The 15,284-nt window shown below is 35.8% G+C and overlaps 1 protein-coding gene across 1 annotated transcript in view; it reads right to left on the bottom strand.

Moving 5' to 3' along the window:
• LOC135696742 (ubiquitin carboxyl-terminal hydrolase 47) overlaps positions 1–15,284 on the bottom strand; it is a 43,686-nt gene that overhangs the window by 8,938 nt on the left and 19,464 nt on the right. Inside the window, exons 7-25 of the mRNA XM_065216238.2 lie at positions 15,064–15,123; positions 14,127–14,216; positions 13,799–13,852; positions 13,215–13,256; positions 11,768–11,865; positions 10,821–10,881; positions 10,291–10,443; positions 9,421–9,500; positions 8,816–8,867; positions 8,040–8,119; positions 7,258–7,420; positions 6,241–6,345; positions 5,610–5,708; positions 4,908–5,016; positions 2,780–2,895; positions 1,900–2,019; positions 1,067–1,211; positions 734–825; positions 245–409 (exon numbers count right to left, since the gene is read on the bottom strand). Coding sequence (XP_065072310.2) covers positions 245–409; positions 734–825; positions 1,067–1,211; positions 1,900–2,019; positions 2,780–2,895; positions 4,908–5,016; positions 5,610–5,708; positions 6,241–6,345; positions 7,258–7,420; positions 8,040–8,119; positions 8,816–8,867; positions 9,421–9,500; positions 10,291–10,443; positions 10,821–10,881; positions 11,768–11,865; positions 13,215–13,256; positions 13,799–13,852; positions 14,127–14,216; positions 15,064–15,123 — 1,884 coding nt within the window. The remainder of the gene's footprint in view (positions 1–244; positions 410–733; positions 826–1,066; positions 1,212–1,899; positions 2,020–2,779; positions 2,896–4,907; positions 5,017–5,609; positions 5,709–6,240; positions 6,346–7,257; positions 7,421–8,039; positions 8,120–8,815; positions 8,868–9,420; positions 9,501–10,290; positions 10,444–10,820; positions 10,882–11,767; positions 11,866–13,214; positions 13,257–13,798; positions 13,853–14,126; positions 14,217–15,063; positions 15,124–15,284) is intronic.

Here is a 15,284-nt window from a genome sequence, read left to right as displayed (position 1 = left end):
TTTAAAAAGTCAAGTTTGCATCATTACTCTAGCTTCCATGATATCTGCTTAATTCAAAAATTCCAGCTCAGATAAAGCAGAACTACAAACTTTCTACATCTGATGCCACTTTAAGCATACAGCTCTACCTTTACGTCATAGAGCACTTTAGGACAGCTATGGGTAAAACAGTAATATTCCGTTTTGTCATTTTAGACAACATTCCAAAACCTACTGCCTGCAAAAAAGATATGAAAAATCTAACCTCCTGCTTGTTTGGCTCAAGCAAATAAACCTTTATTCTTGTTTCTCCTGGTTTCAAAGCTCTCCCCAGTCTAATGATAATTTTTGATTCATCACTGTATGCAGTTAGTTGCTCACTCAACCTTGTTGTTTCATACTCTTGATTATTCGAGTACAGTCGATAAACCTGAAAAATAGAAAAAAGGAAACCATTAAGGGCTTGGGAAGATACTTCAGGTTTGTTTATAGAATCTGCTTTTCTAACCCTTTTTCATCAAAAACCATTTTTCAACTTTTGTACTTCTATGTACAAACAAGGACTTGAACAGCTCAAGGATGTTTCACAATTAGAAGTATCTTTTTTTACTTCTATGAGTCAGTCACATTGAGCCTATAGGGAAGTGTATGAGAAAATATCAGAAAAAGGTGTAATCATAAGCAAATGTTGAAAAAGATTATCAAAGAAGCATTTAATGCTGGATCAAAATGAGAATGTGATTGATTTATTTACCCTGAAATTATCCGGATGGACACCAACATGTCTTGCAAGTTGTTCCTTTAAATTGGCCAAGGTGTTTCTCTTATCAATTTTGATGATAATCTCTGCAAGGGAAAATGTTTTCCAATTCCTGACACCAGTTTAAGTCTACATGATACAAAAGGTGCGGCACTGGTAGCACCAAAATCTTAATAAAAATATGAAGATGAGAAACATGGGCATTTCAAATTCCAAAAGAATAAATCTTGTTTGCTGTGAGTTTCTGTATGAGGCATTCCTATATCTATTATGAATGAGTCACAGCTTAGATAACAAAAAAAACGATGAAGTACATATAGAAGGTACCTTTAGCTTGCTTTGTTATCTCATCACTAAAGGGAAGTTCAACAATCAGGCTTATTGTATTTGCATGTTTCTCCAATACTTTTGCAAATTCAGAATCCTCAAAAGGCGTCTTTGAATCTGGTCCTCCGGATGTTTCAACAAAAATCTGCGAAAGTGATGGCTGTCAGGTAACATGATAGACAAAAAAAGACATGTTTTTGATTACAAAACTTTTGAATAATCTACAGTTGAATCCAGTAAAGATACCAAAATAACTCAGACTTTCACTAAGTTGGACTAAGTTTACTACCTTTTTTTCAAGTAAAAAGTCTTATCCTGGATTTGTCCAACATTTGCTTTGTAAGACCATTTCCTTAACCTCTTAACATGATTCTTGAAAGTCTAGCTTAAGTGTGTAAGTTGATAATCATTGGCTTGATTATCTATCTATTCTATGATCAAGCATCGCTTTCCAAGATCTGTATCTGTTTTTGTATTGAGAAGGAAAAATCAAATGCATAAAATTTTTTTCCAAGGTTTCATGATATATTGAAAGGTGGACACTCAAAAAATTATGACAGTGGGTTTTTATGAGCGCCATATATTGTTTATCATAGGGTTAAATAGAAAAATAAGTTTTGGCAAATAGAGTTAGACTCTTTGAACATTGTTTACTTCAGAAAGATTCAATATTTTCACTGATATTGGCAATCTTAAACTGCCAATGTTACAAGCTTAATTTTGTTTTGATGCGGCAATATGAGAAAGATCATGCAAACAATTCTTGGCATTGCTAGATTTTGACTTCAAGGTCAATTTAGAAATCTATAGAACTGTTGAGCATAACTACAAACCTTTGTACTTTTGTAAAATCCCTCAGCTTTTAATGTCTTTTTTGAGTCAATCAACAAACGAAAGTCATTACTGTCTTTTCCAACAGCAATCCTCATAAGATTGGTTGGAAATTTAAACTCCTACAGAAAAGGAAAGCAACATACATTAATTTTTAACCTCTTTCTTAAATCCCGCATAGTATGACAGGCAGAAGCCATTGTAACACTCACAAAAATCTAAAGCATGCTATATTGATAACATATATGGCAACTCAAAATATGGCGCAATGCCAGGTTTTCCAGGTACAAATAAAAAACTGCATTCTAATACATAGAAGAGCATTGACGACATGATTAATTATTTTATAATTTTTGAAAGATAGATCCTTAAGGTAGATATTTATTTGAAAAATAGATATTTGAAACATATTTATCCTTAATGGGTTGAAAGACTAAAAGGTCATACCAATATAACTAAAAATCAAAACTATTAGCAGTTTATTTGATGATAACATTTCACATGAACATATACTTTATAATAAAAAAATTAAAATTACAGACTGGCCCTGTAAAATTAAAAATCATTGCAAAGCAGATCATCAAAGAAAGGAGTGAGATAGTTGCCATAAGCATTGAAAAGAGCATGGTTATACAATTCATTAAGGTAGAATCTCAGCATAGAAATTTCATCAAATGCAAACATGACCTTCCAAAGGATTATTTTCTTTCTCACACACCTATTTGAACAAAAAAATTCAAGAAAGCATGATGCTTTTTCAGTCTTGTGTATCTTTGCCTACTTCAAATACCTCCCTTTCACAATCAGTCTTAACTGAAAACACACAGCAGACACACTGACTTCTTTTAAAGGAAACAACAAACACAAAATAGTAGTCATTACCTTATCCAAAGCCTTTTTAAGATCTGATACAGTATATTCGGCTTTTGCATGCAACACTAATGGTTCACAAACTTCAGATTTTCTGAGATCTACCTCATGAATCTTTATAGTTGTCCCTGCAATGTCAAGCTTGGCAGGATTAACAATGCAATACATGATGATGTTTTAAAAACGTTAGATTTGCAGGTAAAAAGTGATGCCAGATTAATAATTAAAAGGCATAAAAATGTTGCTGTTTATTTCAAAGAGCCAGCTTAGTTATAGCACACACTTGTATCAAGCTCTGCAATTATCTTTACTTGTTTGTAGTTATTTTGCATCCCCTTATCAAAACTAGGAGAGATTTTAAGAGGCTCAGCCCCCTATACCAAGCCAGTACATGTTTGGTTGTTCACACTTAGCATCTCAACTTGGCCTTTATGAACATTTTAGATAATTACATATGCACAACAGATAATCTTTAACACAAATGCAAGAATATAGGATAAGACCATATGACCTAGATAGCTCCTTGTGAGTTCTTTTCATATGTCTGACAGCAAACATATTAAACATCAAACTACCTACTGTATGTAGTTTTCCTTTTTTGTAAAAAAAATAATTGTCGTTTGTAGTTCAAGTATTAAATACAAATGTAGTAGTTAATTATTGCTGTGAATGAAATGTTTGAGTTTGACCATGGGTGTGATCCTGGATGTAGCTTCTACAGCACAGCCCCCCTTCCTAACTTTTTAGGATGGCACCCCTGTCTGTGGTTCGCAATGCTAACCAATGAACCATCCTCTCACCTGTAATAATATACTATAAAATATAATCTATAAAAATGATAATAATAATAATATAAAAATACAATAATCCCTGTCCTGTAAAAATAATGTTGAAGTTAGTATTAAACTGTCTATTTTTTTGCTGGTACAAAGCCCAGCTTCCATAGCTATAGTGTAGTAAAGGAATAAGGTATTAGCTATAAACTGTGATTTTTGAGCAGGAGGTGAATCACTGAGATATATTTCAAGTTAAAAACTTGACACAGGAAGGGCTGCCTGAATGCATGCTACAAATTCTTCTTTAATTCCATTGCTGCCAAGACATTTTCTTGTAATAATAATTACAATATAAGGAAAAATTCACAGAGTACCCTAAAACAGGCTTGTCCAGCGCGTGGCTCGCAGGACACATTGTGGCCCCCGGCCACATTGTGGCCCCTGATGTTGTTTAATGTGGCCCGTGCTTGGGTCAAATTTGATAAAGAATTGCATTGTATTTATTCAGATTGTAAGAGAGAAATTGATTCGAATTATTTACGATACTATTATTTCATATTATTTACACGCACGCACACTTGGCGACTTCCAGTTCAACGCGGGGAAGCAAACCCTCTATTTTGTGCCCAAACCATGAACATGCTGCGCTTGTTTAAAAAGTTCAAGATTGGTACAAGCCATGTTTCTAAAAAGCGGGGAAGAGGGAGAGATAGTGAACTTGGTAAACGCAATTTCAAAATTTCGCGGACAACCGATTTTTCCGTTGCTCAGCAAAATGACTTTGTTAGGTATTTGATTTTTTTTGAAAAAATCGCAGCGCGGAGGAATACAATATTGCTAGGAATACTTACATTCATCTTATGATAAGCTGGAAGGCCAGTTACATGTTCATTAATTAGAAGTTTCTAGTCAACAATCTCCAAGGAAATCAGATTTTTTCAGTTCATTTCCTGGAATGGGACGATATGAAACGGAACGGCGCTAAACAGACAATGCAGCGATAAACATATAAATGGCCCCCCAGTTACTGCGTTATTTTGAAAGTGGCCCCTTCTTGAAATAAGGTTGGACAACCCTGCCTTAAAACTATTGTTCATAATTGTGGTTTACAATACTCCTATCAATTTCATGTACAGTAGAGAATCGCTATTAAGGAAATCCGTTGTACCAGAGGTACTGCTCATTGTTAGGAAGTGTCAGCTGTCCAGAAGATACTTTCCAAGGCTTTGACATTGAAGAATACGTTGCTGTTTGGGTTCTATCAGCTGGTGTATGTTGAAATAGAGTTTAATTCATAGATTGGCATGACAGCTTATCCACAATCAATAAGATCAGAAAGGAAATGTAATAGATGATACATTTACCTCTTAGTTCATATACGGGAAACTCCTGTTCATCACTTTTTGTTTCCAATAAAAGGTCAAATGAATATGATTGTTTCACTCCACCCAATAATATTCCAACTTCTGTACCCTAAGAGAGTGGAAAATGTTGCAAAACTGGAGGTGTATGGCTAAAATACAGTTGTAAAAGGCATCACACTCTTTGAAGATAGCACAGAAAAAGCAGAAACATAGCATATTAAAGTAACTTTCATCTTACTTTGCTCCAATGCATAAACTTTGCATAATGACCAAAGGTAAGCAGAAAATTCTACTCTCAGGAGTGTCAGATGAAAAGCACTTTAGTATGCAATGTTTCCACTTTTCTATGGTACCAAAGGCTCATTCAGAAAGGACGCTCTCTGAAAGCCTAACCATAAGGATTTGGTTTTTAGCATGCCTAACAGGGGAAACTTTTTTGGAAAATGAAAATTTTTTTTGACTCCAGGCCGAGCTCTAGAGCAAATGGGGTACTGGTGGGAGAGTTTCCCAAACGTTTATCTCAAAACTTTAATTAGATTCTCAAAGATACTTCATTTGTTTGTGCATCTAACATAGATAACATTGGCAACATTAGAAATGCTTGTTCTGCCTATCAATAGGCTGTAGGATAGTACTAAGGAGCATAACTGTCGTTTGTGTGGCAATAAAGAGCATAATAAGAATAAGGACAAACGATTTTACCTCTTCTCCTTCATAAGATCTTTCAAAGCTGCCATAATAATCATCATATTTAACAAGACGGCAATTTTCAAGCTTGATACATTTATCAAGTTCTAGGAGCTAAAAAACGAAAAATAAATATGCAGTTGTGGCTTCACGACAATAATAGTTTCGGGGACATATGGAGCTTGATGTTGTACAACGATTAATTGTAGACACGAAATCGTAGAATATCCAACCTATCCTATAAGCTACTAAGTGGGTGCGAGAGGGTAAAGGGGACTTGACAAGTTAGATATGATTGGTATAAGTTTTTAGCAAGGTAATAAGGGGAAGTCATCAGTTATCTGCCTAAAGAAATGAGCTACAACAGGGCCCGCGCCACGAATTTGAAAGTGGGAGGCCAAGACTAAAAAAGTTGGGGGCCAAGGCTTCCTCCCTTTTTTACTGCAGCTTTTAAACTACTTGCTTTGCAGAAAAGTGGGGGGGGGGCATGGCCACCTCGCCCCCTCCTGGTGGCACGGGCCCTGTACAAATTTTCTGTCTCATCTATGCCGAAATTCTGAGAGTTTCTTTTAATGAGTCACCAAATTTTATTTCAAAAAGACAGATTTATAAAATTAGAATAATCCTGAACGACTTATATTATTACTTTCCAGGCTGTTTCTGTTGCATCCTTCAGTGTTTTCCATTGTTCAACATGAAGCTTTTTTTCCATCCATTCGCCAGTTGTTGGATGCTTACAAAACAGACGAACCTGCATAGCAACCATATATTTTCATATGAAAACATTTTCCATACAGAATATTAGGTTTATGAAAAGAACTCCATTTACCGATTAATCAAAAAGTGATTGATGATGTGTAGGCAAAGATGTACACATTTTGGTGCACAGAACCGTCCTGTTGTTTACACAAGTGGATTTTATGACACACAAATAACACAGAGAACCTTTCAAATTTTAATAAGCCTTGTCCATAAAGTGAATTTAAGCCCACTGACAACAAGTCATATATGAAACATCTACTAAATGACTGGTTCATCTCCATCTTGATACCAAAGTGCTTTAAATCATAAGAAGAGCTGAAGAGGCTTTGCAGTGGAGCTAGCTACCAGGTAAAAATGTGAAGGACATTTTCTTTCAAGGTATTAATAAAACAAAGACAATAGTCATTGAAATGTCTTTATATGTCCTCCGCATTTGTTCCTAGTAGATAGTTCCTTTAAAAAGCTTTTTCAGTTTTTCTTTTTCCGTGAGTTCAGTAGTAGAAATGAATCAGACTTTTTGACAACAGCATTATTATCCAGTTTCTTTAAAAAATGGTTGTATCAAACTAAAATATGGTTTAGATAGATTACTGTATATCTAGCTTTTGAGGATAGAAAATATAAAGAGAATATTGCAAATTTGCCTTTATCGAGATAATCTGTAAAATGCTTTACTGAAGGTTGCTTAAGTACACCAAATAAGCACACACAACTTCAAGACTCAATAACTGCAGTTTCTAAAACCTTCTTTAATCTATTTCATTTAATAATAATAATAAGAATTATATTAAACCAGAATAATGATTAGTGAAACAGAATCATGAAGATGTGAAATCAATGACATGATTTTCATAAATAAACTGTTTTTTCAAGAAGATCATATGATCTAAAAACAATCTACCTTACAGACATCTCTCTCCTTGGCTTTCCTGTCATTTTCGTTATCTTCTTCTCTTTCAAGGCCTCTGCGTAATGATTTGATGTGATCAGGCCAGCTAGTCGGGTCATCAAAAGTCTCATTGCCATCTTTTTTTCGATACATCAACATATAAGCGTTGGTTGAGCTGGAAGAGGAAGAGTAACAGTGTAGAATATTATAAAAAAGCTTCTCTACTATCCTGGAAAAGCAAATTGCTTATAGTTGATACTGTTTTGAATATCAACATGTCATACCAAATTTTTTTTAGAAGGCTGGTCTTCTGATAGAAAATCGTTAAATTTGGGTTTGTAAACATTGTAAATATAATGGCATGTTAAGAAATGTTGCTTTTTATTGACAGTGGTCGTTGAGCCTATTAAGCTGGTCAATTTTTACAGTAATCAAGAAAGCTTCTGGGGTTTTGCATTGACTGTGCAGTGATTAATGATAGGTGGGTAGTATGGGGTAATGATGTGTAATCACCAAAATGATGTTACATGACTATGATAATGATGATGATGTTTGGTGATGATGATTCATGATGATTGGTGATCGATGGTGATTGATGATTAGTGATCGTTGGTGATCGGTGATTTATATTAATGACTGATTATGAGAATCAATGATTGATGAAAACTGATGTTTATGATTGGAAATTATCGGTGATTCGTGATGGTTGATGATCGGTGATTATAATTGATAAAGACGTACTGATAAATGGTTATCTATGGTAAACTGAAAACGAGAAGAGCAAAACCAGATACCTTGAATACGTGGCTGAGTAAAAACCACGTGCACTTGCATCCAGTCCTCCGTACGATTTCTCAATCTCACTTTTAGAGATCTGAAAAAAATTACAGAACGAAATCAACAAACAGAGAACACCAAATTTAAAAAGTTTAAAAATTTTAAAAAATTGCTATTATAACATTGGTTTAAAAGCGAACAAATCACGACAAAAAGATATTTTCTTCTCCAATAAATTGAGTTATGGCTTCCGTGCTGCATTACTTTTGGTGGACCAAAGACAGGTCACATGATGCCGCTTCGCACGGATTTGAAAAGGAGGTTCTCACAATGGCTGCCGTGGTCATTAGATCATAATCAGGGCCGCCGAGAGCGCAGCCGGGCGCCGGGGCAACCAATAAATGTGGGCCCCTAACCTGGCAATGAATATAAATTCCAGAAAATGGAAATTAATTTAGATTCTATTATTACGGGTCCCAGAATCGTTCCGGGCCCCGGAGACTTGCCCTGGCTACCCCCCTCTGTCGGCTGTCCTGATCACGATAGAATTGGCCATGCCAGAAGCAAATGACTCGTATTTAGAAAATGGAAGTAACTTTATGACAAAAAATGCCTCTATTTCCAAGGCCCACGCCATGAATTTGAAAGCGGGGGGGGGGGGGGAAGGCTAGCAAAAGTAGGGGGCAAGGCTTCTTCCCTTTTACTGCAGCTTTAAAACTACTTGCTTCACAAAAAGTGGGAGGCCATGGCCACCCCGCCCTTCCCAGGTGCCGTGGGCCCTAATTTCACCTACCTCATGAACATGCTGATCATTAAAACAATACCATTTTCCATTCTCAAATGACCTGGAGTAGAAAAATTTTATCAAGAATTATTGAGCCTTACTCACTTTCACTTTCAGGTAAAAATCAGATCAGGGATGTACATATAGAGAAACTAAACGCAACCAGGGTTGCTAGATTGGCCTTTTTCAGGCCAAATTTTCCAATCTAGGCCTCTTTTAGAATAAATTGCCTGGAGAAATTCTTGGTCAAATTCAGTTTGGATTTCTTGGCCTTTTTCAGGCGAGAATTTGTGGACATTCCTTTGTTTATATAAACTTAGCAATGCTACCCAGTGAAGATTCAAATTTAAAATGTTACCACTTTAAAGATACAAAGGTAGTTTTGAAGGAGAAGAACGATCAGGTTTTATTTGAGTTTGGAAAATAATTTGAAAGGCACATGCTTGGAAAAATTTCATACGTTGGCACATTGTATTCACGGAAACGTGCTTGGTTTGGCCTTTTAATGCGCATTTGGCCTGAATTTGTTAAGTCTTGGTCTGTAAACCCCATCTGGCAACCCTGATGTCAACAGATCTGTTTTGAAATGGAAAAGCCAAAATAACAAAACTTACTTTATGTAGGCATAGTAATGGCCACCTAATGCATTTCCAGAGTGAATCATAATTGAAAACAGCTCGTAAAACTCTGAAGACTGTAAAATAAATCCTTATTTGCATGAAATAATGAATAAACAAACTGGATTTTTACAAATTCAAACATAATTTTAGCGATGGTTTAAATCTATTGTGCTCTAAAAAGGACGGTATTGAGGATATGGGACACATATTGCCTATCTATCATGCTTATGATGCAAAAAGACGTCATCTTGTCGACAGTGTGCTGGCAATATCGCGGCCTTTTGGATTAATAAACATTTCACATGAAACTCTACTGAAAATTCTCCTACATGGCCAGGAAAGGTTATCTTTAGAGTTAAAGACAAAAATTCTCGCGGCAACATTAAAATAAATTCAGGCCCCAGAACGGTTTCAATAAGTTGTTGTTAAAAGTATTCTCTCTTGTGTAACTTGTCTTTTTTACATTTGTTCTGTTAACATAAACTTTTATTTGCAATATTGTTAATAAGTGTTATTTGTTGCTATGTGACTTGAACGATTAAAGTTGTAATATATAGATGTGATACGAGTTTGAAATCTTTATTTCTTATGTTTTTGTTTGCAGTTGCTCTGTATTTCCATCCATGCTGTGGCATGGTCTTGTAGTATGATGATTGTAAAATGGGAATATATAAAAAATAATGTAGCTTGAAATGTGTAAAATATTATAACAAAAGCAATCAAACTACTGGCTGATTAATAATTTTAGAAAAAACTAGGCAAGAGGTGAAAAATCAAGTAACAACCAATGGCATTAAAATTTCAAAAATCAAATGATCAAGTAAGCTTGGAACAAAATGATACACGGTATAAACTGGTACACACATTTTTAATATGGTTGTCTGTAGCAGAATTTGATTTCAATTCTGCGGCCATTTCTTTTCCATTGATACAGTTGTCACTATCTGCATCAATGCCATTGGCAACTTTTTCTTCCAAAGGGTGTGTTTTACAACTAGAAGTGTGGACTGGCTTCGTCTGAAAAGTAAAAAACCAAGAAAGGGAATCTAGAAATTGTCTATCCTTTCTACCAGTCTCCCAATTGCAGGATTTCTAGATTAGACTTAAGCAAACAAAAACCCGTCCAGGAAATGAATCAGATACGGTGCCGGAACAATTTAAGTTCAGAAATACAACTATACGAGCCCAAGCATGAAGACCTCTTTAACTAGGACTCGAGTAGACCGCTGATTACAGAATGATACAGTGAACTGCTTTATTTTAAGTTGATGTTTTGCTCTGCTGAGGCCTTATATTGACACCCATTTGGTAAAATACGATCGTTCCAGGTACATATTACAGCTCGCGATTCTTCAAGACAAACTCTGGTATCCCCAGCAACGAAAATGCTCTACCTTAATATCCTCTTCTTTGTGAAGAAATTGATCAAGCCAAATCTTCTCAGGAAATACGACTCTGAAACAAAACCAGCCTCTGCATTAAATGTAAGCTTAAAGAAAGAAATAAGGCACACTTTCAATTAATGTCTTGGGGTGGGGGGGAGTGGGGTTAACTACGCCTAGTTTTGGATGAGAACGTGCCATTCTAGTTCAAAATTTGGAACCATAATTCCGCAAATGTTTGAAAAAATGTGACCAATAATTAGATGAAGAAGACTATACCCACAATTTCGCAAGGCAGTAAACATTTTTCAAAGCACAACAAAATTATGAAGCAAATTTTCTATATACTTTGTCCCAAAATCTCAATATTACACATATTATATACATTCATTTCTAATTGGGCATTCATTTTGTAAATGCTAAACTTCCATCCTAATAACTTTTCCAAAAAATGTACCCATTTGCAATGCTTTCCTAAAAATGTACCCATAATTCTGCATGATTCTTAAAATGGTACCCATAATCCCGCACATTATCCAAAAAGTAATACCGACAATTCCGCACCCTTCAGAGAAAAGGTACCCCCTGAATAAAGGTAACCCCCCCCCCCTCCCCGAGATTGGTGTTGACCTACTAAAAATGAAAACAGTTCTACGACCAGTCTAGTTTGCATCATTTTGCTTTTTGGGTATTAAAAATATAACCCTTGGAAGCGTTTTGGAAAAAACTAAGAGAAATCCGTGCCTTGAGCAGTTTTGAAGCTTTACTTGTAATGAAATTTCTATGTTACAGGATGTTTTGACAGCTACCCGGCAATGGATTAGATTTAAAACTTTTGTTCCTGCTTGGAACCGATCCAAAGATTGTTTCTCTGGCTCTTGTTGGAACTTTTTTGTTTAATGCTAAGTAAGCTACTGCAAAACGCTACCAGAAATATCAACAGTAAAATGGTATGTCACCTATCGTGTAGTTTGATCCGCTGTCCAGTTTTATAGTCAAATGTGAAGCGCTTCAGTTGAATTGTCAGTAAATATGGAAAAGTGACGAATTTCAGACCCTGTGAATGATAGAGATAAAAACTTATAAGCAACAATCTTAACCCATAACATAAACATCTTATAACATAAAGAAATTGTAATCTTAGGCAGTATTTTTCAACATCTAATTTCAACCTCTCCCCTTTGTCGATTGTTTCTAACCCCGTGGAAATTTTTGAAAATAAACAGCACTAAACTTCATGATGCGGTTTTACTGAGCTAAGATTAGGTCCTACAACCAAACGTCTAGTCTTGATAAAATGTTCAGCTATATTTACGGTTGTATTGCAGGTTTTAAGACGAATAAAGGATTTGAACGCAAAAAATCGTCTAAGGCGAGACTTTTTTCTATCACGGTCAAGTCCCTGAATCACTCTAATCACGGTCAAGTCCCTTAAACACTGGGATGTAATGGTAGGGGGTTCAGGGGGCGCAGCCCACTTGCTGAAATTTTCGAAAAAAGTGGTGGGGGGGGGGGCTAACCCCCCTCGTTGTGATTGGACATGCAACGCAAAGAAGGCTGTGAAGAATTTTTACTTCGCCACAGGTCAGCTATTTACGATCAAACCAGAAAAGGAAAAAAGAACAACATACAGGTTTATTTAAACACATTGCAAACTTATATGCATGAAAGTATCCACAAAATTGGACATATATAGACAGAAAAATCCTGTTTTGTTAAAACAAGAGAAAATGTGTCAATTCAAAATCCAACCAATGAGTTATTAACTTTAAAAAAAGTTCTTCCATACGACGCTATAAATATTTTATATGCATTTTCTGGCCACTCTTAGAATATCATATTTCAAAATTTTTTCGCTGCCAACCACTAAACCCCTGAGCAATATAAAAACTTGCCCCTCACTTGCAATGGAGTTCCCCCCCCCCGGCACTTCCCATGGTATCAATTTTCTGATCTCAGCTCTCCCCTAAAAAACAATGTACCTGGCTGCTCAATTAATGATCGGAAAAAACATCAACCCTCGTTTGTTCGAATTACAATTATTACATGACAAGAAAGAGCAACTTAGAAATTTGATAGAGCCCCCCTTGTTAAAACTTTACGACTACATGCCTTAAAAATGTTTAAATTTATATCGTCATAAAGCCAGGGACAGATGTCGAATGATTTGGGGGTGTTTGATACTAATTAGCCCCTACACCCCCGCTAAATCTGTCCCGCTATAGAGCCAATAATGAAAGTAACAGCTCGCCTATAATTCTGATCCTGAATCCGAGCCTGATATGAAAAATTAAGTACAAAGAAAATTGAAGTATGTTTCAAAAACGAGGCAGTAAATTGAATTGGTTTTTGGCGAAACACCATGAAATTATTTTGCTAGTTACAAACAGAAAATTAAACCCTTACCTTGTGTGCATCTTGCTTCAGATTGCATTTTTCACAAAAATACTAAAATCATAAGACATTAGTTGTTAAAATTACGAGACATTTTACGGTAATGAGCCATTAACTGAAGATAAAGAAGAGCTCCCGAGATTCCCTGGCTAGGAATCATCGAGTACATTAAAAAGATCAATTCTTATGCACCAGCTCAATCCTAAACTCGATAGCCAGATAGAAAAATATTTACTAGTCAAATCGATAAGTGAATACATTTAATGTCGACCTTAAATCACGTTTTACTATAGCTGATTGTAATGCTGACAGCTGTGGATTCGAATCCGTGATTATGACAAAAACCTCCTGTCAAACCAGCGATTACATGCAAAGGACGAGATGATTGATGAAAATATCGTTAAAGGAATATAGATGTGACTGACAAGATCATCGCAATTTTGTTAAGATTCTTTGACACGTGTACAACTTGTTCTTCAACAAGTTAAGTCTTACAATCGAAAAATGTTTGATGTGGATTGTATTTGCATTCATTTATGAAGCACGAAGAAACAGGCAAAAATAGAATTAACAAAATATTAACAATCCATTCTTACTTGGTTGTTTCCATTAAGAATTTCTGGAGCAATGAACGCTCTCAAGGCATCTTCCTTGATTATCATGAAAAAAATAACAACGAATTGCAAACAGAATACTACCAAATGAAAGACAACTAGGAAAATAATTGGCATAAGAATAAAGGCCTGCCCTTTAAAGGGAAGTTAGACCAAAATCGCATAACAAATGGGTGGCATATAAATCTATCTGTGCTTGCCGCCCAGAATGTGCATAGGCAGATGTCTTAGCAGCTGTGTTGAAGACTGAAGGAGTTCCTTCTGTTAATATTAGCCAAATATGAGCACATAATATAATAAAAAGACTTACAATTTTCCCAAATGACTCATTTGATCCAAAAGGGCGTATTGATAGAGGTATATCAAGAAACATATCGGTTCTGGCACTTTCGTGAGAACACTAAAAAAAACACCGCACACTTTAGTTTAACTTTAAAGGAAAACTTTAGTTAAATCCGTAGCCTAGGTGATGCGTGCACCCAGCCGAGACTTGATCTTTTGCTAATAAAGGTTCATCCATACCGCTACCGATCATGTACTAATAGACAGTAAATAGCGACACAAAATAATGCAAGCCATCATTTGAATGGAATGAATAGGTTTGTTAAAGGAGAAAACAGCAAGGGCTTGGGGAATCATGATGCAAAGGTTGCTCATCATAAAAAGATTAATAAATTATCTAGGATTGAAAAAGTAACTCAACGTGTCTTTTTGCTGTCTGTCTTATTGCAGTTGAAAGTCAAGGAACAAGTTGAAATTGCAGATTCAAAACAACAAAAGACTCTTTATCCATTAAAGTCTGCATCTATCTAGGCGTAGACCGACGGGATTGACTTCATGGCCTAAACTTTACATAGGAGAATTTACATATGGTTCAGCTTACTTACGGAAACCTGTACTCAAGGAAGGCACCAGGGCAAAGCGCCAAGACAAGGGCTAAGCAATATTAAGAAAACGAAAATTGCCAAATTTAGTAAGGTCAAGGGTTGTCACTACCCCCACTGCCCCACCAAGTTCAGACATCCATGAGCTGACTCGCGAAGCATCCAGAAAAAATTTTGAGCCCATAAATAAAATCCTTCCGTGCTAACTTGATGTACTATCAGTATAAATATCAAAAAATCTAAAATTTGGTAAAAAATATTGCAACTTGAGGCGAAAAATAAGATTAGCCGACAAACAAGGTATACAAATCTGCGCGAATGTGTGAAACGAAGTATAGAATGTCAAAAAAGAAAAAATCTTACTTTGAGGCATTTCACATAGTCTTTCAATTTCCCTTGGTATAGCTGGTTTATCATATTTGCCTATAAAGGAGAATATAAAAACAGAATTAAGGCTAAATGAAATGACATGCTTTCCGAATGAAAGAGGACCGGAATCCCAATATCGCCATGAACTGGATACCACCTGGTGGAAGACGTAAAATCGGACGACCTCGGAACACCTGGAGAAGAACGTTGGAGAG

This window comes from Rhopilema esculentum, chromosome 17 (genome assembly GCF_057945365.1).
Source record: "Rhopilema esculentum isolate cy_ngs chromosome 17, ASM5794536v1, whole genome shotgun sequence".
NCBI lineage: Eukaryota > Metazoa > Cnidaria > Scyphozoa > Rhizostomeae > Rhizostomatidae > Rhopilema > Rhopilema esculentum.
The sequence above is the reverse complement of the archived record's forward strand: the minus strand, read 5'-3'. Positions and strand labels throughout refer to the sequence as shown.